Here is a 24,958-nt window from a genome sequence, read left to right as displayed (position 1 = left end):
CATAATAAAGTATACTTTTGAAGCCACTACAGCAAGGATGGGGTAACCTGTGACCAGGTATTGTTAGGCTCCTATTCCCATCAGCCCCAGCCAGCGTGGCCAACGGTCAGGGATAACAGGAGAGCAAAAAACTAGGAGACCACAAGTTCCCTATGCCTCCTGAAGTCTCGAGCAATGCAGCACTCTTAAACCGGCAAGGAGACTGGGAACAAAGCACAGTCATGGTAAGTAGGAGTTCAGTTTTCCATCTGCAGTCACTGGAGAGCAACTCTTCCCACACACCACCTGTCGACGCTGGAAAGGGAGAATTGCCTTACAACAAGCAGCCTGCCTAGAGATTTCCAGGAGCTGTTGTCTGCTCGGCTCACTCACTCGCTAACGCAAGCAAAAGCGGGCTAAAAAGCAGGGCAAGTAACTTGGGAACCCACTTCCCCTTTAAATAAACTGGTCTGTGAAGAGGGAGGGGAACTCCCTTTTCATGCCGCATGGACAGCTCTAGTGCCTGTAGTTAAACAGGTTTGAGGGATCCCTCTTGTGCTTCCTCCAGCCCTTAAGCAGGGCGCATTGCGTCAGAGAGAGAGGATTCCCGCCTGGGATCACAGCGTCTAGCAGTCGCTTGCCGCATCTGAGGCACATTATGAGAGCCGAAACTGGCGGGTTAAAATAGGCGCCACGTGGGGGCGGCAGTGAGTTACCGACGCTGCCGCCGGCGCTTCCCAGCGCGTTTGGGCGAAGCTGCTACAGTACATATATAGTACTAGAGCAGCGCGCTCGGACCTTTCTTGCCTTCAGCGAGCCGCCGTAGCCGGGCTTGAGCACACTGCCTCTCGGGCTGCCAGCCTCAGTCGCGCGGGCTGAGCGGCTCTGTGGGATCATGGCGGCCGCCGCTTCTACCCAGCCCGTCGCCGACAGGAGACGCTACCGGCGGGGCGGCACGGAAGCGGGCCGGGAGAGGCTGGAGGACGACGGAGTTCGGACCCTCACTTCAGCCGAGCAGGTGGGGCTGGGAGCCGCCCCCTCTTTCCAGGGAGAGGGACTACAACTCCCAGGGTGCACTTCGCGGGCGTGCGGCTTCAGGGGTCCGGTTTGCTTCTCTGCACGGGCGGAGAGAGAACGGTGCCCCGGTGGCCGCCCTGTAGATCCATTGTGTTCAGCACAGTGAGAATCTCCAGGGTTGCGGGGTGGGGCTTTTTTGAGGTATATTATCTTGTTAGATTTGGTTTAGCCTCTACTTCTCCATGTGCCGCCTTAAGTCCATTTCAGGTAGTCCATTGCCCATGGAAGCTGATTCATTAAGTCGCTTCTGTTTTTTGCCATTTGTCCGCTTCCCATCACACACGATGGAGTTCCTTGTCTGCACACGTTGGAGAACCGCTTTGCACCTCCTCTTTTGTTGTTTGAAACCTTGTTAGAGAGTAACTGTTTGTGGGGAAACAGGAGAAAAACGTGGGTGTGCTGCTGGTGTTCCTCGCAGTTTGTGAATTTCGCCCCCCTACCTTTGGGGAATCTGTAGATTGGGACAAATGGAGATTCAGAGTGGTTTTTATAGTGGTGTTTCCCCATCTCCATCAGCCAAACTTCCCCACTTCCAGCTCACACCTATTTGTGGTTATAGGCACACATCCTATTCATATCCAGAGTTTACTGTATCCCTGCAACTTTCAAGTTTGCCTATTTGTATGCTAACAGAAGTGGTCTTAGAAAAATATATTACTGTACCTATTTTTTAAAAAACACAAGCAAGGTAACAATGGTTATAAAGAGTGCTGGGTTCAAATGATAAGGGTTGCATCCCACACCAGTTCCCTTTCCACTAGCTGCTATCTCTCACCACCCTTCTTACCCAGTTCTGTCATGGACACTTTTATCAGGTTCCCCAATCGTGCAGACAGATCCAGTAATCACAACTAGAATCCCTTTGTGGTTCTTTCCTACGTAAGGTCAGAGACTGAATTGAGAGGTGCACAGTGACAATGATGTGTCCTCCTACACAGTTTGGTGTTCCAGTACTTAAATTTAGAAATTCATTGGTAGTGAAGAACACTGAATTTCTAAATTTAAGTACTGGAACACCAAGCTGTGTAGGAGGACATTGCTTCCATAACTTTAAACAAAAAAGTTGTGAGGACTGATACATTTGGAACCAGGCAAAGCTTTAACATCTTTGGAGATAAAAGGGCTAGAATGTTAGTTCTTCCCAAGCTTTTCTATCTATTCCTTTAACAATTCAGGCATAAGTATTTTTGAGGAAAAGAGAAGTGGGTATTTATACAACATCAATATTAAGCATTTATTCCTGCCAGTGTCTAATTACTGTGATGCTTAGTAACTTTATGCCTTTATAAAACCTGTTTGAAATTTGCATGGTAAGCAGTTCCTGACCCGCCTGGCTTCAGGTTTGATTACGGAGCATTGTTTGCAATGTTCAGGGGGAAGGTAGCCTTGGAACTACGTGACCTTTGAAAAGTCAATGTCATACTGTGGAGGATGATGCTTCTAAAACAGCAGATAATGGGAAGGCATCATCCTGATGTACATGTTTTGAGTGCTCATGAACAACAAGAGGTGAAGAGATAAAAGGCTTGAACTCACGGAGGAGCAAGGACATAGGCTTGGAATTCAGAGGTTGGGGGCAGAAGGGCTGCAATAAACTATCCGGACTGTGAGAAAAGGACTCTTTGGTGATCAGCAAGTTACAAGGCTCCATAGGATAACAGTTCAAAGCATGCTAGCTCCAGGTCCTCCATCATATAATATGGTGTGTGTGTGTTTTAAACACTGAACTAAATGTAAGGCTACATCTTTCTCAATATATAGTGGAACACTCAGCAGTTTTTTTGTATGTATGTATGTTGCTGCTGTAGTATTGTATTGAGGAACTGTGTTTAAGAAAGGGCAAGCAACAGACATAGCTGATTCACCAACAAACAAACATGGCTACCCCTGTGGAATCAATCAAAGGCGTCCTTTCAATCACATCACAATTTTGTTGTGTTAGTAAAATGTGTGGAGCAATTTACTGATATATTTTAAGCATTCAGGTTACCTGCTGAAAGGTCTCTGTATTTCAGTGATTATATCCTTTTTGTTCTCTGTGGAAGACATCTTAATTATTGACCAGGAGGGGATAAAGGGGGTTGAGCTTTAGTTAGTAGGGCATATCCATGACATATACAAGTTCTTCTCAGTTTCTGGAATTAATCAGTGAGAGGAAAGACCTCTACCTGCATTTGGGCTGACTGTTCTTCAATGCTGGTTGGACAGTCATCTGACTTTGTGTAAGGTGACCCATATTTCTAAGTGGAAACTGTGATAGGTATTGCTAGACCTGCTTCCTATGGTGATTGTGTGGTAAGACCTGCATATAATTTCCCTCAGAAATATAGATGGCAAAATGGTAGTAATCCAGTAGATTTTTATGTTCTTATACTGTGCACCACCTTGTTGCATATATTTTATGTAGTATTCAGCTCACAATATTCACCATGTCCACTGGTAGACAGGACAATTAAAAGTATTCCAAAGCTGCAAGTCTCAAACCACTTGTTCTGTTAACTTCATTAGGCTAAAGCCTGTCATTCATATTTCTGACATAATACCACTGGTTTTTTAATTGTGCAAAAGTTGGATGGGCGTGGCCAGGTATGCCCCTTCATAAGAATTGAGCTCTTTGGCTCAGGAAGACAGGCTATAGAAGACAGAGATTTAACAAACTTGTGTAAAATTAGAGCATAAATGGATAAGTAGTGTTGGATAGACACGGCTGAGAAGAGCACTAATAGTTATGATTTTCCTTTGGTTTGCTTGGTTGTGTAAAAGAATTATGCAGTAAATCATTTCCAGTTAAATCATGGAAATGACTATCCTAGAGTTTATAGGACTTAAATTATCCTTCTACTGGTTTTAATTAAGTCCTGTTAGTCATGGAAATACTTCATTCTTTGAAGTTCAACTGGCGGGACAATGAACAAATTATGATTATTTATAAATCTTGCTTAACCGATAGTGTTTGACCATCTTTTTCTTGATGGTTATGGTTTCTATAGCTGCAAAGCTGAGCGAAAGGAACTTATGTAAAGTTACTCAGTTGCTTAGTTCATTTGACCCCTTCCCTTCCAAATAGTACTCAATCCTCGAGAGAAGCTCTGAAATTGAGGGGAAGCCAACTGCCTTTCCTAAGGTTCTGGAAAGAAATTTGCTAAAGTCAAAGCATATGTGGCTGGCAAAATAGTTCTTTGTATTAGAAACTGAATGCATTTGATGTGCTATACTAGGCTGCATTCAGACCATACATTTAAGGCACATGAGTTCCCCCAAGTAATCCTGTGAACTGTAGTTAAAAGTGCTGTGAATTGTAGCTCCATGAGAGGTAAATCAGAGTTCTCAGGATTCTTTGCGGAGATGTCATTTGCTTTAAACGTATTGTGTGGATGTAGTCTTGGATTTTGTGGCCTTCTTCTGATTTTAGTTGCACTTGCCGCTTTCCACTGTTCAGACCAAAGCAGCTGAAATTACAGTCATCCAGTAAACATGATTACTAGTTGGACTTTCTTCCTTGCTGGAGGCCTGAGACATCCCTGAGGGGTGATTGCTGCTCATTATCTCTCCCTAGAATCTGACCTTTAATGGAGAAGGCAGCACTTTTCAAATCCGAGACAGTGAGAAAACATTAGATACCAGGGCAAAAGAGCAGGAAAGTGTCAATTGAGGCTTTGTAGCCCCAATTAAGGTGAGCTGTGGAATAAGGATGTGAATGCCAATGTGGATTTCTTTTTTCATGTAGCCATTGAGTAGGAATACAGCATGAGCTGGTCAGAGACCTCACAGATTTCCCTGTTCTGTTGCTGAGCATTTAGTGCTGGCTTCAGCTTAGCCTGGCTGCTTTGATGCTATAGGCAAATTATTAAAACTAAGGGCGTTCATGCACACACCTTGCACTGATTCTGCAACTCCTAGTTCCTAGAACCTTTCCTCACCTATTACACCCAACCTTAAGATGTGTTGAGCTTCTTCTTCTCTGTCTCCCCTTGCTATTTCCCCTCCGCCTCTCTCAGTGGGCTTGGTTTCCAATGACTTCCACTCCCCCATGCATGCTTCATAGCAGTTCCCTTTCTTTTGTTGGGAGCTGGAGCAGCAGCCTCTTAAGAGAAGAGATAGAAATCTGGAACCCTGTGGTTGTGTTTAAATATCCTGCTGCCATACTTCTCTCCCTCTTGCACTTCTTCCCCATTGTCTGTCTTTCATTAAATAATTCATTTATTATATTTCTGTGCCTCTTTTCACTCACACGAATCACAAAGCGGCTTACAAATACAGTGGTACCTCGGTTTTTGAACGTCTCCGTTGATGAACATTTCGGTTTACAAACGCCATAAACCTTGAAGTAATTGCTTCGGTTTTCGAACACGCCTCAGAAGTCGAACATGCCATGCGGTTTCTGCTGAGTGCAAGATCCTGAGGCCTAGCTGTCGCATCCTCGGTTTTCGAACGTTTCAGAACTCGAACAGTCTTCCGGAACAGATTACATTCGAAAACTGAGGTACCACTGTAATAGCATAGTAAAACATCCCAATTACAACATAAATCATACAAAATAATTTAACAAATCATCAGTAAAACAACCACCTTGTATGAAACACTATTAACAAAGCGACTTAAAAAACAGGCTAAACAGCACAACCACAAGAAAAGTTATATTATAAGATTCACAAAGCATTTGCAGCACTCATAATCCACAACACAATGTGAACATTAACAAACTAACAACCAAAAACAAAACTAAGCACTGTTGAATTCACACACACTCTTTCTCCATCCCCGTGACTCAGATTTCCACTCAGTTCATCAAAAGACGCAGTAACTGCGCTCTGAAGGCTTCTAGGCTCCGAGGGTTGGAGAGTGGGGCAAGGCAGGTGGAACAAGTCCTTGCCTTGTCAGCAGAAAGTCCCATCACCTTTAAGATGCTCCTTACTGAAATGGTGGTATCTCACAAATAATATATCAATTCATAATATCACTGTGTTGGCAGACAGTTATGGCAAAAGTAGCAGGAAAACTAAGCCAGAGCTTAGCTTAATATATATTAGCATGGCAGCAGTAAGTTATTAGCCTGCAAGTTTCTCATTCCACGGCGAAATGCCCTCCAGTCACTGTTGCCAGTTACTCTCTCTTTCTCAATATATACCTATATATTTATAGATGGAACAATGCGCTAAAAATTACTCCATTCTATCCAAATGGAGTGCCTCACAACAAGATTTTGCAAGTGTTGTGTCCTCTGCTGTCTAAATATATATGTGATCTAATCTAATGTCGCCTATCATACCAACTATTGATTTTGCTCCCTTGCATTCTGTTTGATGGTACGTTTCACTGAGGAGATGGGTGGAGGGCTTCATTATGTGTCTTTATTCTAGCTATGCGCTCTTACGGGTGCTAAAACCCTCAGTGATTCTTGGAAAGAGCTTGTGGTCAACTCTCGCCCCCCCCCCCCCCCCCCAGGATCAGCCTGGGTTGTCCATATTGTACAGTGCTACATGGGTGGGATGTCCTGGGAGCAGAAGAGCCTTTTTGATTGTGTGCTGCATCACTGAACCACAGGCACATAGGAAGTTACCTTAGACCAGGTAAAACCACTGACCCATCTATCTCAGTGCTGCCTAACTTAATTTTGGACTAGAGTCTTTTTCCTGGTCATACCTGGAGATGCCAGGGATTGAACGTGGGACATTTTGCCTTTCATCTGTGGCCTTTCCTCATAGGCAGCAGTTGTATAGATGTGATATACTTATACTAAAGGAGCAATAGCTTGTTATTTGTTACCATCCACTTCTTTTACGAGCCTCTGTGTTGTTTTTTTAAAACTGGAGCAGTAGCAGCCCTCTTGAACTCTGACACCCTTTTAACAATTACTCACAGCTGCCGTAGACACTTTTCTTCTTGGCATGCCACGCCATATTGCTCCATTTGTGTTGTGATGGTTCTTTCTTAATAGTGCTGTCTTTTGAGTGCAGAGGGGTTCTTGCATTCTGATTTTTACCTGTTACGTTTTTATGTTTAAGAAAATATTTTGCTTTCCTGTTACATATGCTGCATTAAATGGGTCCATCTCCAATGTTTTATTTTGATATTTTTTAATGTTTTGTCTCGCATGTTAATTTACATAGTAAATTGCTTTGAGACCTTTGAAAAAAATGGTGTAGAAATTATTTTAATAATAATAGTAATAGTAAATGCTAATATATAGTGTTCTCTGCATCCTCCCCACCCATAGTTATTGTACCTCTTCTTTGTCTCTTTAACTGGTTGCAGACAAAAGTAGAAGATATAGTCCAAGAGGTCTTTGATGCTTATAAGACAAATCATCATGACGCACAGTAAGTTATGGTATCCATGCAATCTCCACTCACTCCGTATTCTTGTTTGACTGCTGATTTATATACCCCATCCCACATTGTTCAGGAGAGCCCTCAACTTTCTGGAGAGGCTTTTGGGGAATGGGGTGTATGTGCAGGTAGCTGCAATAGTGAGGAAGTACTAGATTACTTTCTTGTGAACTGCCTTCCTTTCTCTTAGGATTCAAGCAATGCCTCTATACAGAGTTGTGGTACACTCATGTTTACAACACTTAGATGGTTCTGGTCATTCCATCACAAAATGGATAGTGCTGAGCTGGCCCCCATGCCTGCTGGTTAGCATTGGAAGGAAAGCCTCGACTGGCACAAATGGGAGCTTTTCTTCCAATAGGGTTCTTCCAAATATGGATAGGGTTGCCATATTTCAAAATCCAGACAGAAGAGTTGTTGAGCTTTTTTTTTAGTTTTGCCCAAAGTTGAGCTTTTTTTGGCCTATAACAAAAAAGTTTTCCAGACATATGGCAACCCTACCCACAGCAGATGCAGGGGCCTGATCCCCTTGCCAGGGGTCCAGTCCAAATTGGCTCCTTGCTCCTTCTGTTTACCTAATAAAAAATAAATAAAAACCACACAATTGCTGTTGTGTGAATGATGTCACTTCTAGTTTGGCCTTTAATTTTGATAAAGATGTCTCGAGGGACATGATCACAGGTTTATAAAATTATGAACAGTGGCTTCCTCTCTCTTCTCATCTTTGCTTAAATGTCTTGCGTGTTCTCCCTGGTCCTCTCTGCTCCCATCTTTGTCAGCTCTTCCTGGGGGCCTTTGCTCTACAGGTATCATTCTTCTAGGAATAATTTAAGAATACTTCCTCTGTCAATCCCATCTGCACTGTTTCCCTCCTGTCTCTCTCTGCACTATTACCATATGGACTTCAGATGAGATGCCCACTATCCTGGATGGTTTTAAAGGAGGGTTAAACAAACACACATGGCTGTAGAGCACTTACGTGGCTTTATGACTCTCTGATCATTTGTATGTCTTTTGGTCTATCCTTCAGGTTTGTTTTGCAGCGAGAGAAACACTTCCACTACCTGAAGAGAGGGCTGAGACAACTGACAGATGCCTATGAGGTAATCCCTTCTGGCTGAAGGAGTTTGTACTGTTTCCTTCCTGCTTATATTCTGTTAGTGGAAGAATATTTGATGGTGGGTTAACATGATTATGGCTCATTATCCTCCTTGCTTTTTCTACAGCTGAGGTTTCTTTAACTTTTCTCTGGAATCTGAGGTATCAAGGGACTTCCTTTTCCTGTCTCACTGAGGGGCACTTTTGTAGGCCATAGAAACACTGGCTGTGTTCCATTGACCTTGCTAAATCCATTATCTAGGAGCCACTTCAGTTGTAGTGCTGGCTCCTCTGGGGTTGAAAGCTAAATATTTGTTACCCGTGTCTTTTGCTCTGTCCATTTGGTGATAAATGAAAAGAGGTTCTCATGTTAGCTTGGGATTGTGCGAATAATGAAGCTATTCTTAAAGAGGTATGTAAATTCCCTTCATAAATTGGTGTCCTTTATCCTCCTAAACCTCTTACTTTCCAGTTCTGATTCGCCTTCTTTGCCCTCCTTTTGTTGGGGTGTAACAAATGCAGCTGTGTCAGTCATGGATTTTAACAGCTGTCGTTTTCTCTTCCAAGTGTCTAGATGCCAGCCGCCCATGGTTGTGCTACTGGATCTTGCACAGCCTTGAACTCCTTGAGGAACCCATCCCAGAATCTGTAACTTCAGAGTAAGATTTGTTTTATATTTCACTTCCGTTCCTGCAAAACACTTTGCCATTTATTCCGAGCATTGTCATTACATAACTGCTGTGAGTCGTTGTTGAGAAGCTCAGAAATTATGCAGGCGGCTTCTGTTGATGTCTCAGAAACCAAAGATGATCTTTGGGCAGAGCTTTGAATTATGTGTTTTCAGAGTTTCTCTTTTGTTAGCAAGCTATTTAGCAAAGTTGCCTTTCTAGACATTTGGAGGTAAATTCAGAACTCAAAATTTAGAGAAATAAGGACTAAGTATAACCTGAAAAACTTTCTGCTCAACTTTGACTTATAAATTATAGGAGAAATTAACTTCCAGAAGTTTTCCTTATCTTTGCACAGTGTGTGCCTCTCTGGGCTAACCTCCCAATGTCCCTGCATGATGCATAAGAGCATTTTTTGAAATACAACAGTGCATTGTCTTTGCTCCAACAATGACCTCTCAATAGCTTTTTCCTCCAGTAGAAGCTTTTGGTGCATCTTGTGATCAGCAAAGATGGTGGCGGTAAGAGATCAGCTTCAGCCACTAGGAGAAAGAAACCCATTCCCTGTAGGGTTTGAAAATCTGTGTCTGCAGAAAGGGTTGTGGTGGTTAGGAGAGAGAAGGTATTTTTGCATTTGAAAGAAGTATGGGTTGCAAATTGTTTTTCAAAGAAGAGAAGTTTTGCAATTTGTAAGGAGAAAGAGGGAAAATTAGTAAGCTTGAGTTGCTTTCACCCAGGAGGAATTGGGTTGAGCAGAATGTGAGTTGCAAAATTTTGGGAAATGTCGAAAAGAACCTTGTTTTTGTGAAAATTTTGGGGAAAATTGTAATATTTGTAATACTTTTCAACACCCTTTACAGATTTCAAGTCGCTTTGTTACTTTAGGAACATACAATGTGTTCTGTATAACTTGGTTATACATTAAATTATCCTGATTGGTGTTTCAAAAGTTCAGATCCATATCCGGGAGCTACTGTTGCTGTGAAATATAACCATTAGGGAAATGAGTTTCGTTCCTTTAACCAGCATGTCCAGAAGGCACTCTGGATGCTGCTTTGCAGTGTTGTTGCCACCTACAACAAGATTTGTTGTTGATGAGTAGATTTGCACTTTGTGTGGCCTGCCCCCCCTTGGTCTGGGGCTGGATGTGTTGCATTTCAATGTGTGACTACTGCAGTTGCATTGCAAACATTTCCATATACACATATATTGTGTGTACATTGATCTTAAATTAAAAGACTTGTTGTGGGGGGGGGGGTTGTTCTCAGTGTTTCTTGTTTCTTAATAAGTAAAATGTAAATTACAGGAGGTCATAAAAATGATGCCCCAAATCAATATTTTAAGGGTGGGAAGAGACAAACCCTTCTTTGATCGCAAAGACCTTCCATGTACGCAGCTTCTGTCCCAAAATAGATCAGGGGGAGAGCCTGGGAAAGGGCGCCTGCAACAGACCTTTGTGTATATTGGGATTAAAACAATAACAAACAATGGAATAGCATGGCAAAAACGGAGGAGAATGCTTGTTCTGCTGTTGAGATTCAGCTAGATGGCTCTGGTGAGAGAGAACCTTCCATAGAGTCCAGGGGGTCCTTCGTTTGAGTGCAAGGCCTTCCTCGCTTTCTGCTGATATTTTCCTCTCCCGCTGCAGTTCTCCTGTACCTCATCCCACTTGTGATTATTGGGTGCAAGTTCTGGTGTGTTGGGGGATGTATGTGGACACGGCTGCCAAGGGAAGTTCGAGAGCCTCATTATTTGACCGGAGTCCAGCTTCTCCAGATCCAACCCAATTCATTTAGTGTCTGAGTTGTACATTCACTTCAATTTCCCCCTTCCTTCTGTGCAATGTGACAATGGACTGTAGTGCCACTGGCGCAGTGTCAAACACTGTTGCTAGTATAAGAGCTGTGGTCCTTATTTCTTAGCCCGGGAGGCCCTGTGCTGCTTGTTTTGTGTTTAAATGCTTCTTGCTTATAAAAACTAAGCTTGTCCTTGGTCTTTCCTCTGCCTAGTGTGTGCCAGTTCCTGAGCCGCTGTCAGAGCCCCAGCGGAGGCTTTGGAGGGGGACCAAACCAGTACCCACATCTTGCTCCAACGTACGCAGCCGTCAATGCTCTCTGCATTATTGGGACTGAAGAGGCATACAGCGTTATCAACAGGTAAAATCGTAGGAGGGACCCCCTCCCCTCTGCTCAGATCCAAGATATTAGGTGAAGCCTGAAGCATTCTTGACCAGCCAGCACAGTCCCCCTCTTCAGCCTCCCTACTTGCTGAAGAAGAAAGGTTAGCTGGCAAGCTGGGCTGGTGGCCCTTTCCCAACACAGCCTTTTGCCACAATGTGCTGCTTGGTGTCTACATCCACCACACTGCCTCCCGTCCACTTGTTGGTAGCTTCCTTTGCTTTGAATCAAGGAGAGCAAAGCTCTTCTTGGTGCTCAGGCCTCTCTTGCACTCCAGGGCTAGAGAAGGGTTAGCTCCATATTTAGAAGAAATGAATCTAGGTGGTTAGTCCAGGTTCATGTTTTGAACCAGGGTTCTGCGGAACCTTTGGAGTCCACTTTCATCGCTAGGCATTCCAACGTACACCTGAGGCACATCACTTTCCCATCTTGCACAAGCCAGGCGTCCCCACTCAAAGAGTGGGAGTGACCACAAGTCACACGCAGCCTGATCTAGTCCCATAGTGCATCATGTGACACCAGTGGTGAAATGGTCAAAATCAGTCTCTCTCTGGGAGCTGTGGGTCCAAACATGCAGGTTGTGTGAGATTATGTATTTTTTAAATTTAGGCTTGTACAGCAGGGCAATGGAATAGCAGGTTTTACCTTAACATGAAAACACCGTGGTGGGGACAAAGTCAGAAGAAGTTGTGGAACCTGCTTTTTTGGAGGGAAAGTTGGCGGGGGGCTCTTATTGGTAGGGAGAGGGGGCTGGGTTGCCATAGGATATCATGACATGTTGGAGGAGTTCCTCAGCCAGCGAAGAACTGAAAATGATCCTGAAGCGCATTTTCACTCATGTGGGTTGGCTCTTCCAGCATCTCAGTTGTTTTCCCCCTCTTAATAGGGATAAATGTTCTCTATTGTTTTTTCAGAGAGAAGCTTCTGGACTATTTGTATTCCCTGAAGCAGCCTGATGGCTCCTTCATCATGCACATAGGGGGAGAGGTGGATGTCAGGTGTGTTGGAAATGTTTCAAGTATTTCTTTCATGCGATGCTCAGCAGCAGCTTTGGGTTCTGATGAAATTTTTGTAGCAATGGTGTTCGTAGAGAGTTTTGTCTTAGCACAGCAAGCATTAATCCTGTTTTGTAATAGTGTAGCTAAACTTCAGTGGAGGAATAAGATCCTGGCTTCTAATGTTAGGAAGATTATGGGAGCCATTATTTGCTTCTTTCAGCTGTAAGGGATGTTAAATATTCCTGGCTTGCCCCTCTAGGGGGCAGGAAAAGGCAGTCCTTGGCTGCAGTTCAAGAGAAGTGCTTGCATGTGGAAAGAATGGCAGACATGACCAGAGTTTGTTTTGATGCAGCAGATTCTAAAGCTGAAGAAGAAGAAAAAATTCAACTTGTACGGTGGCTTGCTGTGACAAACCACTTTAAATGAAGCTCTGGCTCTTCTTTCAGGGAAGAATGTAACCTTTATTTTTCTTCCCCTGGGATTTCAATGAATAATGTTGTGAGCAAGGCTTTTTCTGTCTTAATTAACAATATTGAAATCCGCTCAGTATCTTTCCGTGGCTACTAATATAAATCTAGGATACCGGTCCCTTGATACACCAAGGAAGGAAAGAAATGGATGCACTGGGGTAAACTCTTCTGAATTTAGCTCCTGGTGTACCTTCCATTCTAATAGCCTCATCCAGAGTAATTTTATTTTAAAACAAACAAAACATGGTCTCTCTCTCCCTCTTTCTCTCCCTTCCTCTCCTCCCACCCTCGCCAACAAGCTGATTGAGTACATTGAGCAAATGCCTTCTCAGGGTTGCTCAGATATTAAAACCAAGTCTGGAGTATACAATGACTTAACTTCCAAGTACTCTCTTTGCGACATTTCTACGGTCATGGCTGGGTGGTGGATTGTGCAGTTTAATGTGACTGGTGTCTCCCTGACAGCAGTAGCTCGGCTTGCATCATTCTTCATCCATGTGTAGAAGTTAAATAGTCTCATATTTAAATCTCAGGAGTGCGTATTGTGCTGCATCAGTGGCCTCTCTTACCAACATCATCACACCAACTCTCTTTGAAGGGACAGCGGACTGGATAGCAAGGTAGGAAGCACTTAGCTCTTGTTTGGCCTTGGACACCCAGTGCTTCTTTGGTTGCCAAGTTTAAGTGTAGTTACCTGCCCAGCAGCAGGAGTCTAGAGAACGAGCAGGAAGATAATTGTTGTATTGTGGACAAGAAAACATATCCTGTGTTTTTTTTCCTCCTTGTGTTTTGCTTTTGAATTAGATGTCAGAACTGGGAGGGTGGGATCGGTGGCGTCCCTGGCATGGAGGCCCACGGAGGGTACACTTTCTGTGGACTGGCAGCGCTGGTCATTCTGAAAAGTGAGCACGTCTTGAATCTGAAAAGCTTATTGGTAAGTAACCATTTGCCAGCCTGGTTCTAATTCTCTCTGTGCTGCTGTTTCAACATTCACTATGGCTCAGATCCAGAGCTCCCATGAGCACACCACTGTTCATGGGCGGAGAAGTGAATTTTAGCATTCCCCGTAAAGCTGCTCCAGAGCGTCAGGGGACCCTTCAGAGCAGAACTGCGGGTGGCACAGAGTAACCAGTGAAAATCCCTTGCCGCCTCTTCTACAAACGAAGGAACCCTTTTCGTTTGTGGAAGAGGCACTCTAAATGGAGCCTTATCAGTGCAGAAGGCACTGTCATAGCCATCACAATGCCAAAACATAGGATCCCACTGGATTTCAGTATCTGGGATTGGGATTCTCCTTTTGCCCTGCCCCTTCCATTCTTATGCTCGCCCTAAAAGTGTCTGTCTGTACATTCACAGTACATACAGTGGTACCTCGGGTTACATACGCTTCAGCTTACAGACTCCGCTAACCCAGAAATAGTATCTTGGGTTAAGAACTTTGCTTCAGGATGAGAACAGAAATCGTGCTCTGGCGGTGTGGCAGCAGCAGGAGGCCCCATTGGCTAAAGTGGTGCTTCAGGTTAAGAACAGTTTCAGGTTAAGAACGGACCTCCGGAACGAATTAAGTACTTAACCCAAGGTACCACTTTATTCATAATCATTCCCTTGAGCTCTGAATTAATTGATTAAAAGGAAACATGTACCATTTCTAACATTATTTCATAATATCGTGAAACCCCATTTTGTCTGTAACTGTGTTTAAACATGGGCATCCCCCACTGATGCATGATTAGCTGGCATGTAACCGTGCATACGTGCAGCACTGGGAAATAAAGAAATAATTTGATTCAAACCTGAAATGGCAGGATCTCAGGGCCATTCATAAGATAGAAACATGATCTCTTTATGTTCACCACCGTGCAGTAATTTTTCATTTCCAGTTTTATTGGTTTGCTTGGTTGCTTGTTTCCTTGTTTAGTTTAATTATCAAAAACCTCTTCATATTTTCCGTGGTAACCTGGGCATGTTAGGTTTTGCTGCAGGAAACACATGAAGCATGAAGGGGACGGGGGGACGGGTGTGTGCCCTCAGACTCCCCAGACTGTGCTAGGGGACTGCAGTTGTCTGTGGCTCCCTCCATTGATATACCCTCTGGGTGTAGCAGGTCCTGTGGCTGCACTGAGCAATAGTGATGTTTGTTTTCTCTCCCTGCTAGCACTGGGTTACAAGTCGCCAGATGCGTTTTGAAGGAGGGTTTCAGGGCCGTTGTAACAAGCTGGTAGATGGCTGCTACTCATTCTGGCAGGCTGGCTTGCTGCCTCTCTTACATCGAGCCCTGCATGCCAAAGGTGAGTCTGAGCACTGCAGGCTTGTCCACCATTCCCCAGGTATGCTGCCCCTCTCACTTGCTTCCTCTCACCCCCAAACTGTTAGATGTGGAGTGTTTCGTTTGAGGAGCCTAGCGTGAGCTAAAGACACAAGGACACAAGATGTGATCCATTGCAGCATTTGTATTCTCTGTCCTTGTGGAAACTAAAAATAAAATAAAATCTCCCTTTCAATGTTACAGTAGAACCGGCATCAACATGTCATAGGGCTGAAAATAACAAAGCTGTTGGGGGACCCATGAAAACTGTCATTGTGTCAAAGAGTGCCAGTGCCATTCTTCCTCAGTACTTGCCCTCCACTCCCCCCCAAATGTCCCTCATTCACCTGCTTTTTCCATGCTTACCTCCCCGCACCTTCACAGCCAAACTTTCCAACTCCCCTTCACTTAACTGCTGCCCTTGCAGAGATTTTGTGAAGCTGATGGGCAGCTGATGTGACAGTTGCACTCTGAGAGGCAAAAGGGACCCAAGCAATAACTGCACTTTAATGCACAACCACCACCCTAAACTGGGGTGGGTTTTTTGGGGGAGGGGGGTTCCTGGGAGGGTGATTTATGAGCAAAAGGGGTGGATGCCCTCCTTTCTTGCCTCTCTCTCCACTAGATGCAAGAGGGCAATATAATAGGTAAGATATATAACACATAACAACACATAACACATAATATAATATATATATATTATAATGCACAGTTGCTCCACAGAACTCTCTGCTTACAGATGTATCAGGGTATAATTTAATTTTAAAAGGACCTACTCATCTATGGAAAAATAGGGCTGTGGTTAGTTACTAAGCAGTATAGTCATGGCATCCATACATACAAGGAAATCTCCAACGCTTTCCTCACTTATTGAACATACAGTGCTAGCTTGATGCGCTGTGATTTTAAAACTTCCTGAAATCTCTGGATGTGGCCAGTGTCAGAGGACCAGTCTGAAGCGATGTGGGGCATGATGGTTTGTTTATAAGCATATCTGTGCAGGGTTACCGGTTCCTTTGGCATACCAGCCCAGCATGTACCTAAATATCCCTGTTGCGCTAACACTATAGGAGTTGGCAACGGTTTAAAAGTGACAATAGCAGGGAGCAGGGGTTATGTTGCTTTTAAAAGCAAAATGAAAGCACACTCTGCAACCTTCTTCTGTCGACCCTCAGAGCTGGAATACTAGCCAGATGAACCATTTTGCACCGATGTAGGAGACAGTTTCAACACACAGAGTTCTATTCGCAGGATGCAATGAATTTCTATTATTAGGTTAACTGCCTCAGATGAACTCTGCCAGCACATGCTCCTTGCATGCTTCCCTTCCACCTTTCCTTGTCGCATCCCCTCCACAAGCTGCTGCTGCTTATCTGCTTGCTGTTCTCTGAGAACACTTGCTTTCTCTCATTAGATTAAGGAACAAGGAAATGACTGCGCGATAGTGAAAATGGAAGGCTTCTGTGTGGACAAGGCCCGGAAGTGGGTGGCCATAGCTCCGCCCTACAAAGTGGATGAAGGGAGGGAGTGCAGTCTTCCATTTGGTGTCTTCCTGTTGGCCTGCTCTTTCTCCAGTGGAAGTGTTAGCCCCTTACTGGGGTTTTTGTTCCTTTTAGGTGACTCTGCCCTCAGTATGACACACTGGATGTTTGACCAGGAAGCGCTTCAAGAGTACATCCTACTATGCTGCCAGTGCCCTGCAGGGGGCCTCTTGGACAAGCCGGGCAAGTGAGTGTTGGTCACCCTAACTGAGAAAATTTCAACTTGTGGCTCAAGCATACAGCAGGAATACCCATGACTGGGATTAAATTTACAAGCAGTTTTTTAAACAACAGAAGTACAGTGGTACCTTGGTTCCCAAACTCAATTCGTTCTGGAAGTCCTTTCAACTTCCAAAACGTTTGCAAACCAAGGCTGATTGGCCCCGGAAACAATGCCAGCAGCTGAAACGGACGTTCAGCTTGCAAAAAAAGTTCGCAAGCCAGAACACTTACTTCCGTGTTTGTGGCGTTTGGGAGCCGATTTGTTTGGGAGCCAAGCCGTTTGGGAACCAAGGTACCACTGTACTATAAGGTGAAAGAATATCACAAAGAAGACGACTACGGGAAACTAATCTGGCACCCAACTTGGGGCTTTGGGTACCCTGCACTGAAGCAAATGGGTGCCCCAGAGGGTGGCTAAGTGGAACAGTTGGGCTTCCAGTTTCTCACTCACCTCAGCTTTGTGTATGTTTCTACCGCCAGGTTCCGGGATTTTTACCATACCTGCTATTGCCTCAGTGGGCTGTCGATAGCACAGCATTTTGGCAGCGGGGACCTTCTCCATGAAGTAGTGCTAGGAGTGCCAGAGAACCGCCTGGTAAGCTATGCCAGGATGTGGCTGCGTGTGTGCGTGTGTTTTGTGTGTGTCTTAGGAATGAACCCAAGTGAAAGTGACACAGACCAGGAAGGTGCCGCTCCAATCCATTCCAAGTCTGTTCTATCTCATTTCCCATATTTCATCATATTTTTTTTAAGGAAATCTAATGAAAATTGCATTTATCTATGTGTTTAAATATGGAAATTGCCACAAAATTTGTTATTTCTGACCATATTTTCTCTCAAAATGCACGCCTTTGAACAATTTTCTCCTAAAACACAAATGCTTTTATATTGCTATTTAAGCAGAGACATGCATAACAAAACTGGGAGAACTGCAGAATCCAAAGGATAACTATGTTCTGATCTGCATCTTAGTCCAAGTGGTGCAGAACAAGTTAGTTCATAACAGAATTTCCAATCACATACTTTTGAATAGGTAGAAAGTAAGCTAGTGCTTTTGAGGATGCCATACGGCTGCAAGTAAATCCTGTCTGCAACTTACAATCCTGGAGACACTAGTGAAAATTCAGTATGTGTGTTACAGCGGTGAATTGATTTCATTCACTTTTTTGCCATCTCACTGTGCACTGGTAATGGCAGCCTTCATTGGCTGCTTTCAGACACTCTGGCTAGTGAGATAGGGCAGGGACTCTGAATCACCTCCCTTCCCTTTTCACAGCCATGTTAAAAAGGTCTTCGGACAGGGCTGCCCCTGCTACTGAGGAAGGCAGGTGGTGATATTCCACAGCCAACAGGCCTCAAGATCCTGTTGCCTTTGCATCTTCATAGGCCTGCCTCTTAAAGATTAGGGTAGAAACATCTCAAAATTGGTGTTTCCTTTATATTTTAACTCTTCTCATCAGGAAAGTGTGCCAGAAATTTGGCATAAACCTTCCCCCTCTGTGACAGCCCCTGCTCCATAGCCAAAGGCAGAAAAGGATACCACACAGCAGTTAGACTGTGAACCACCCTGAGACCTCCGGGTATAGGGCTGTATATAAATTCAATAAATAATAATCATCATCATCATCATCATCAGGCAGGACCAGAAATGGTGTTTACTGTGTGTGTGTGTGTGTGTGTGTGTGTGTGTGTGTGTGTGGTGGATGTGAGTAGCGCACTTGCCACACCAAATAGTTTGTTGTTGTTGCAAGTCGCATGGTGGCTATGGATGCTTAATTTCACAGTGTTTGAGATAACAGGGCTTGACGGGTTAGGAGGAAGGAGTGAGGTTTGGGATAGAGAGCAATGTGTATAAGGCAGAATAGGAAGTATAATGAAAGAGGGGTGCATGCTGAGGCTCTTGTCTTTCTGCGTAGGCAGTGTGAGCTCCAGATATGATTTCCTTTGGTCTGTGAGCTTTCAACAGGCATAGCCTTCCCATTCTCTTCTATGACCCTCCCTCCCAAGCCAGATTCTCCTGCTGTGTGGTATGCGTCAAGTAAGATTACAGCCTAGAACTATGAACTTTGCTTCTCATTGTGCATTCCTTATTCCTCTCATGGGGAAATGTCCCTCTTGCACTGGGAACATTTCGAAGAGAAGCAGTTTCTCTTTTTTTCTTTTTATTAATTTTTATTAAATGTTACAAAAAAAAAACCAAAAGAAATAGGAACAATACATAACTGTACATAAAAACATTTATCTACACAATTTTCCAGAATGCAGACTAGAAAAGAAGATGAAAAATAAAAGAAACAAAAAAAATATATAATGAAGAGAAATAATTCCAAATTCATACTTCAAACATTACAATATATAAATCCTAGATAAATATTATAAAAGACTTCCACCGCATTCACCACACGTCTCTTGGTTATCTAATTCACCTTTACATCTGTTCTTCAGTCACTTCCTTTCCTTAAGTTCTTTCATAGTCTATCTAATCTTTTTATTCTCTGTATTCTTCACAAGGTTAATCTAAGCATAACCAAACTTTCGTGTTTGATCCCTGTTTGTGTAAATATTCATTTAAGCATTCCCATTGTTTCTGTACCATAGTTTTAGATTTATGCCTTATTATATCCTTCAATTTTGCTAACTCCAGATATTCACATAGTTTACTTAACCATTCCCTTTTTGTTGGGATGTTATTTCCTTTCCAGTAACTGGCCACCAACATTCTCGCTGCTGTTGTTGCGTATAGGAATATTTTAATTTCATCTTTGGGGATATCCTTACTCAAAATTCCTAATAAGTATGCTCCTGCCCTTTTGTTATATGAAACCTTTATTAATTTTTTAATTTCTTCATGGATCATTTCCCAGAATTTTTTTTATCTCTGAACATGTCCACCACATATGGTATAGAGTGCCCTTCATCTTATTGAATCTCCAACATTTATTAATAATCGATCTATTCATTTTTGCTAGTCTGTCTGATGCCATATACCATCTGTGGTGCATCTTCATGTAATTCTCTCTTATTGAATTGCAGGCCGTAAAATTTATGTTTTTCCCCAAAAACTTTTTCCAATCTTCCGAATCAATTGTATATCCTAGATCCCATTCTCACTTTAGCAGCATTTTCTTGTGAGATTGCCCCAGTGCTGCTATGATGGTGCTGCTGCTGCTGCTGCAGTGAATGTCTCCTCAGAGAGGCTTGAACAAGGCTAGCTCCAGGTTTGGGAGGCGGGGCTTGGCAAGATGCCCTTTCTGTGGAACCACCCCTTTCCTTTGTTGTGTCACTGCAACAGCTGGTAGGCAAGCAGTGATAAGGAACAATCCTTACCTCCAGCTAGAGGGGAGGGCAGGGCAGGGAGCCAGGGTTTTTGTGGTTCCTTGCTGCTGTTGCTGCTTGCCCACTTGAGAGGCAGCTGGGCTGGCAAGCAAGTGGTGGCACAATGGGAAGGAGCCTGGGGTTGGTGCTGAGGCCGTGGCAACTGCTCAAGGATAATGACCCCTTCAAAATGGAAAATATGTGGATAATGTCTAGCAAACTCTCAAAAGACTACAGCGGAGCTGAGAAAACTTCTTTCAGTGGTCAGGATGCTGGGCTTCAGACTCCATACATGTAGCTCCATACATATTGCCATGAAATATATCCTTAAATAACTTGCTTTCATCAACTTACCTAAGTTGACAGACTTGGCTTCTCTTGCTATGGAACTGGTGAGAGTAGACAGAGTTTCACCTTTAATTCCTGTTTGTTTCCTTCCCTCCAACAGCAGCCTACGCACCCTGTGTACAACATCTCCCCCGACAAAGTGGTGCAAGCCGTGATGCACTTCCTGAAGAAGCCTGTTCCAAGTACAAAGGAGGAGCCTGTTGCTAACTGAGAGGGGCTGCTGCCCGGGTAGACGCTGTGCAGTGCCTTGTCCTGCCGTTCAACGCATGGCACTGCAAGTTGTCTTGGCCATTGTGGGGGGGCCCTGGGCCTGGAGCTAACTTTTTGATTATTTTCAAACTGGGCTCAACTTTTGTGTGTGCATCTTTTGAGAGAGTTCTGCTAGCCATACCAAAACCTGATCAGTTTTCAGGACCTAGTAGCAGATTGGCTGTGTGGTGGCATACGGTTAGACATGCTGGCTGCTCATTTGCGTGGGACGCTCTCTCACCTTGCAAGCAGGAGCAGTTTTGGTTCTGAAACAATGCAGCATGTTAGTATCTTAAGCATCTGGCAAACCAGTTCTGTTGTTTCATTTGCACTATGCTAAGTATCTTGGGGGTGGTGGGGCCAGCTTCCTAATAGACTGATTACTGGCCTAGCCAGAGTTGGTGCCCTGATCCCATACCCTTACAGGCAATATATTCTGTCCATTTATACTCCCCGAAGCTATTCCAAGTACTGCTAACCAAGACATGGGACTCTGGCTTTAAAATGTAAGCATATTATGAGTCAATAGTGTGCACATCAACACTGTATTAGTTGTGTGTCGGCTGCTGGAGCACATCCCAGGGGTGCTGTCTTGGATACCCCCCTTGTGTTAAGCTCTTTTCCATTATACAAAGTGGTGTTGAAGGTCTCACTCTGCATCAAGCAAAAAAGAGGCCACTGGCAAGATTCTGTGCAAAATTCTTCCCCTCCCTTGCATATTGGTACTAGCCTGCCTAGTGGCAGGACTGACAATGTAATAATGTTTGTGCATTTTATTAAACATAAACTAATTCCTTTCTTATTATCTGTCCAGTTGTGACCATTCATAAAACTTTTTGATGCAATTGTATTTAAGGTTTTAATTTGTATTTCTGCTAGGAGGGCCCTTTGGTGCTCATCTGCATGTTTGGGAAGGAAATCACAACATTTTCCTTTTGGGACTGTACAGTTTGCAATGCTTTCTCAAGGCATGCTTATTAGTGCTTACTTCTAACCAGTGTCTTAAAGCCGCACAACACTTCTGTTGAAGCTAAGCAGCCCTGATATTGAACCCTTCCTGAAAACTATATGTAAACTGAACTCTTGGAGGAATTACGGTGTCAAAGAGGTAAACAATCCTAGCCTTTCGTAAGCAGAGCAGACTAATACATAACCTGTAGAACCACTGTTATCCTTAATGAGTACCATGGTAGCCTCAGCAACAGGGCTTGAGATTTTAGCTCCATGCAAGTAACCATGTGGGGTGAGAGTGAGGCTGTGTGCTTGCCCTGTGGTTGTCCCCTTGCATGGAGGGAAAGTCTGAAGCAGGGAAGGAAGCTTGTTGAATGGTCACAGGCTGTTCCTCTCAGCTGGAACCCTGAATACCTGGGGCGGCAGCTCTCGCCAAGACAACCTATATGTGATCAAACATGCTTCAAACCTCCCCACAACATGTAGATAGCATGGGGCAGGGTGATATTGCTTGGAGATATAACGGCTGGAAATTATAATTTACTTTTCAAGCAGCTGCTATCTGTCTCTTAATCTTGGGATGAATATAGATAACTGTTAAGTGGTATCGCCACTGGAGGAAGGCGGGAACAACATATTGGAAGGTATTTTTCCTTTGTTTGCTCCTGGCTCCTCTTTCTGCTCTCTTCCTCTCCCAGCTCCTTTTCCCTCCTCCCGGCTTCCATTTTCAGCCTTTGGGAAGCTGGTACATTCCACTGACATTTCTCTTTTGCACACCTGTACCTTGAGCTGCCAAGCCAGGCCAGGCCCTGCTAAAATAAACACAACTTTGCAACCATCCTAAGCACATGTATAAAAGCAGCTTTGTGGGCCAAACTGGTACTTTGGGAGGAGAATTAAAGTGTGTTTAAACTGCTGAATGAAAATTGCCAGTAACTTGCAAAATTGCTGATAGGATTGTGTGTTATGTGCTTTGATTCCATGCAAACACAGAAAAGCTTTAGAATTTGGTATTGGGTGCACACGTGAAGGCTGCAAGGATAGGTGTAAAATGGCTGGGCAGTGCTTGGCGATATTTCTTAAGGCAGAGGGATACTAAGAGAATTTCAGGACATCAAGTGAATTTAAAGCTACCTCTGATGCCTGAAAGTGGCATGAATTACAGCTGGAGGTGTTAGACACACTTTGATTTGGGCAATACAGTACAAGAGTGTTCACAATCCAGCTTTCTGGACTCTGAATTTGAGTTTCTTTGGTGCAAAACTCAGCCCTGCCTACCTCTTCTCTTGAAGGGATCATGGCTTCTTCATTAAGTCTTCAAAATCTTGACCAATCTGAAGAGAAGACACGCTGCAAGCTACTTCCATGAGGGTGGGGGGGAAGGCACTGAACAATATAACTTCCTAGGTAGTAGTGAAAAGGGTGCTTAGGAGGCAGGGTTGTTAAAATCAACTTCATTCCCCTTGTGGGAAATGTGATTTCCAGGGAGATGTTTATGCATATATAGCAAAGGTATGCTCTTATTGAAGAACTGCTGACTAGACAGCAATTACTAGAGCAGTGTTGCCATCCACTGCAAATTAGGGTAATAATAGGTTTAATTGGTAGAAAGCTGTAGAACAGGAATGGGAAACCTGTACGTATCCTCCCAAATGTTGAACTACAACTCCCATTATCCTTAACCATTGGCTGTGCTGGCTGGGGCTGATGGGAGCCCAACAACAGGAGCAAGTCACAAGTTCCCCATCCCTGTTGCAAATGTGACAAAGGGCAACTGGCTGCTGTATAGGTAGCTTTGCACAATCAGCAATAGTGGGGTGGACTATAACCACAGCCATAAAGCAGCACTGATCTTTCTGTTCTGTGAAGCCGAACAGCGGTGTCTTCTTACCATTCCTTAATGGAAGAAAATTGTAACATATTTTCATTGCATCTCAAGATGGCTAAACTTACATGCAAGATGCTGTTGTCACAGGAACTTTAAAAATGGGATTGTCCCCATCTGCACTTTGAAAAAGTACAGCCTCCTCTCCAGTGTAGCCTTTGGTCAGAGACTGGCCGGCATTCTAGGTTAGAACCTAAGGGACTCTTTGAGAGCCTTGAGTTCTACATGGTTTAAAGGGGGGGAGCTTAAAACCAAGTCAAGAGCGAGCCAGAGAATTCTGCCTGTAAAAAACATTAACCTTCCTTGTATGGCTGAGGTCACAGGGCGTTAAAGCTGGTGTTCTGCTGATCTGATTGTTACAGATCAAGGCCAGCTTCCAATGAGTTGAGCTGCAAGAGGAAGTGCTTCCTGGATCCCTCTTCCTGCTTAACTATTGTTCCAGATGCCCCACCCCCACCCTTCTTGCATACGCCATCAGTAGTGTGTGCAGAGGTGGTGACACTGCTGCCCTGCAGCCAAAAGCCTGTCACCTTCTGAATTTCAAGAGGTGAGAAACTGCTAGCACCCATTTTGTGGCTTTTAGAACTGCACCAACAAGCCAGATGCTGTACCTCGTACAAAGCTTGTGTATGTCCAAAAACTGAGCAAAATCCTAGTGATGCCTCCTGCACCCGCTGCGCATGTGGGGCTGTTGCTGAGAGTGCTGCCGCCCAAGAGGAGGAAGCACCCAGGACCAGAAATGTTGCAATATTTCACACTGAAACTAGGAAGCAACTCTTGCCATTTCCTGTTACATATGTGTGTGTGACACAGGATCATTTTAGCCACCTGCTTGTTTTTTTATCAGCATCTTTCTGCAAAGGTGTCTACTCATTTGGCCCAAAGAACCATTCTGAGATAGCACCACTCACAAATAAGACCTCCATCTTTCTTAATTGTAGAAAGATATTTCTCACCTTTATGTGACAAGCTGCAGCTGCATAGATGGAGATACATGCTGCCCTCAAAACAAAGGGAAACAGCCATTCTCCCCCCACCCCATTGGTTTTGGGGTAGTATGTGCAATTGAAAACATGTAGCAGAGGCAATCTTTCTTATCCTACTAGAAGAGATATACATGCAAAGCTCTTCCTTTATTTGATCAACTTACTAAAAGTACAGAAGCACTTTACGGTAACTCCCCTGTATCAGCATTTTGGAGAAGTGCAAGATTTGGAGATCTTAAATAAATGTTGAGTTTGCCTGTGAAGCCTTGCTCATAATTCTATTTCAACAGGTTAAGCCTTTTCTCACGTGGGAATAGAAATTCTTCTGTCTCTAACGTCAGAAAAGTGGAGGCAAAACTG

General features: G+C 43.9%; 1 protein-coding gene across 2 annotated transcripts; it reads left to right on the top strand.

Annotated features, from left to right (window-relative positions):
* The first annotated feature begins 787 nt into the window (after positions 1-787).
* Positions 788-21,578, top strand: FNTB (farnesyltransferase, CAAX box, subunit beta). 2 transcript variants are annotated; one of them, XM_028740294.2, is made up of 12 exons: positions 789-997; positions 7,312-7,376; positions 8,416-8,488; positions 9,051-9,142; positions 11,161-11,307; positions 12,243-12,326; positions 13,330-13,416; positions 13,601-13,730; positions 14,952-15,084; positions 16,718-16,829; positions 17,345-17,459; positions 20,628-21,578. In XM_028740294.2, the coding sequence occupies exons 1-12, from the start codon at positions 875-877 to the stop codon at positions 20,736-20,738; spliced, it is 1,272 nt and encodes a 423-aa protein (XP_028596127.2). In that variant the 5' UTR covers positions 789-874; the 3' UTR covers positions 20,739-21,578. The 2 variants fall into 2 exon arrangements, with proteins under 2 accessions (XP_028596132.2, XP_028596127.2); XM_028740299.2 differs by lacking the exon at positions 13,330-13,416 and having other exon boundaries at positions 788-997.
* The last annotated feature ends 3,380 nt before the right edge of the window (positions 21,579-24,958 follow it).

Source organism: Podarcis muralis, chromosome 1 (genome assembly GCF_964188315.1).
Source record: "Podarcis muralis chromosome 1, rPodMur119.hap1.1, whole genome shotgun sequence".
NCBI classification, from domain to species: Eukaryota; Metazoa; Chordata; class Lepidosauria; order Squamata; family Lacertidae; genus Podarcis; species Podarcis muralis.
This window is presented reverse-complemented; position numbering and strand designations above follow the sequence as displayed.

Excerpts from the sequence above, each read along its gene's own strand:
- FNTB (XM_028740294.2), top strand. The coding sequence starts at position 875 with ATGGCGGCCGCCGCTTCTACCCAGCCCGTCGCCGACAGGAGACGCTAC. Across the intron at positions 8,489-9,050 it reads AACTGACAGATGCCTATGAG|TGTCTAGATGCCAGCCGCCC; the intron begins GTAATCCCTTCT and ends TTCTCTTCCAAG. Across the intron at positions 9,143-11,160 it reads CCAGAATCTGTAACTTCAGA|TGTGTGCCAGTTCCTGAGCC; the intron begins GTAAGATTTGTT and ends TCCTCTGCCTAG.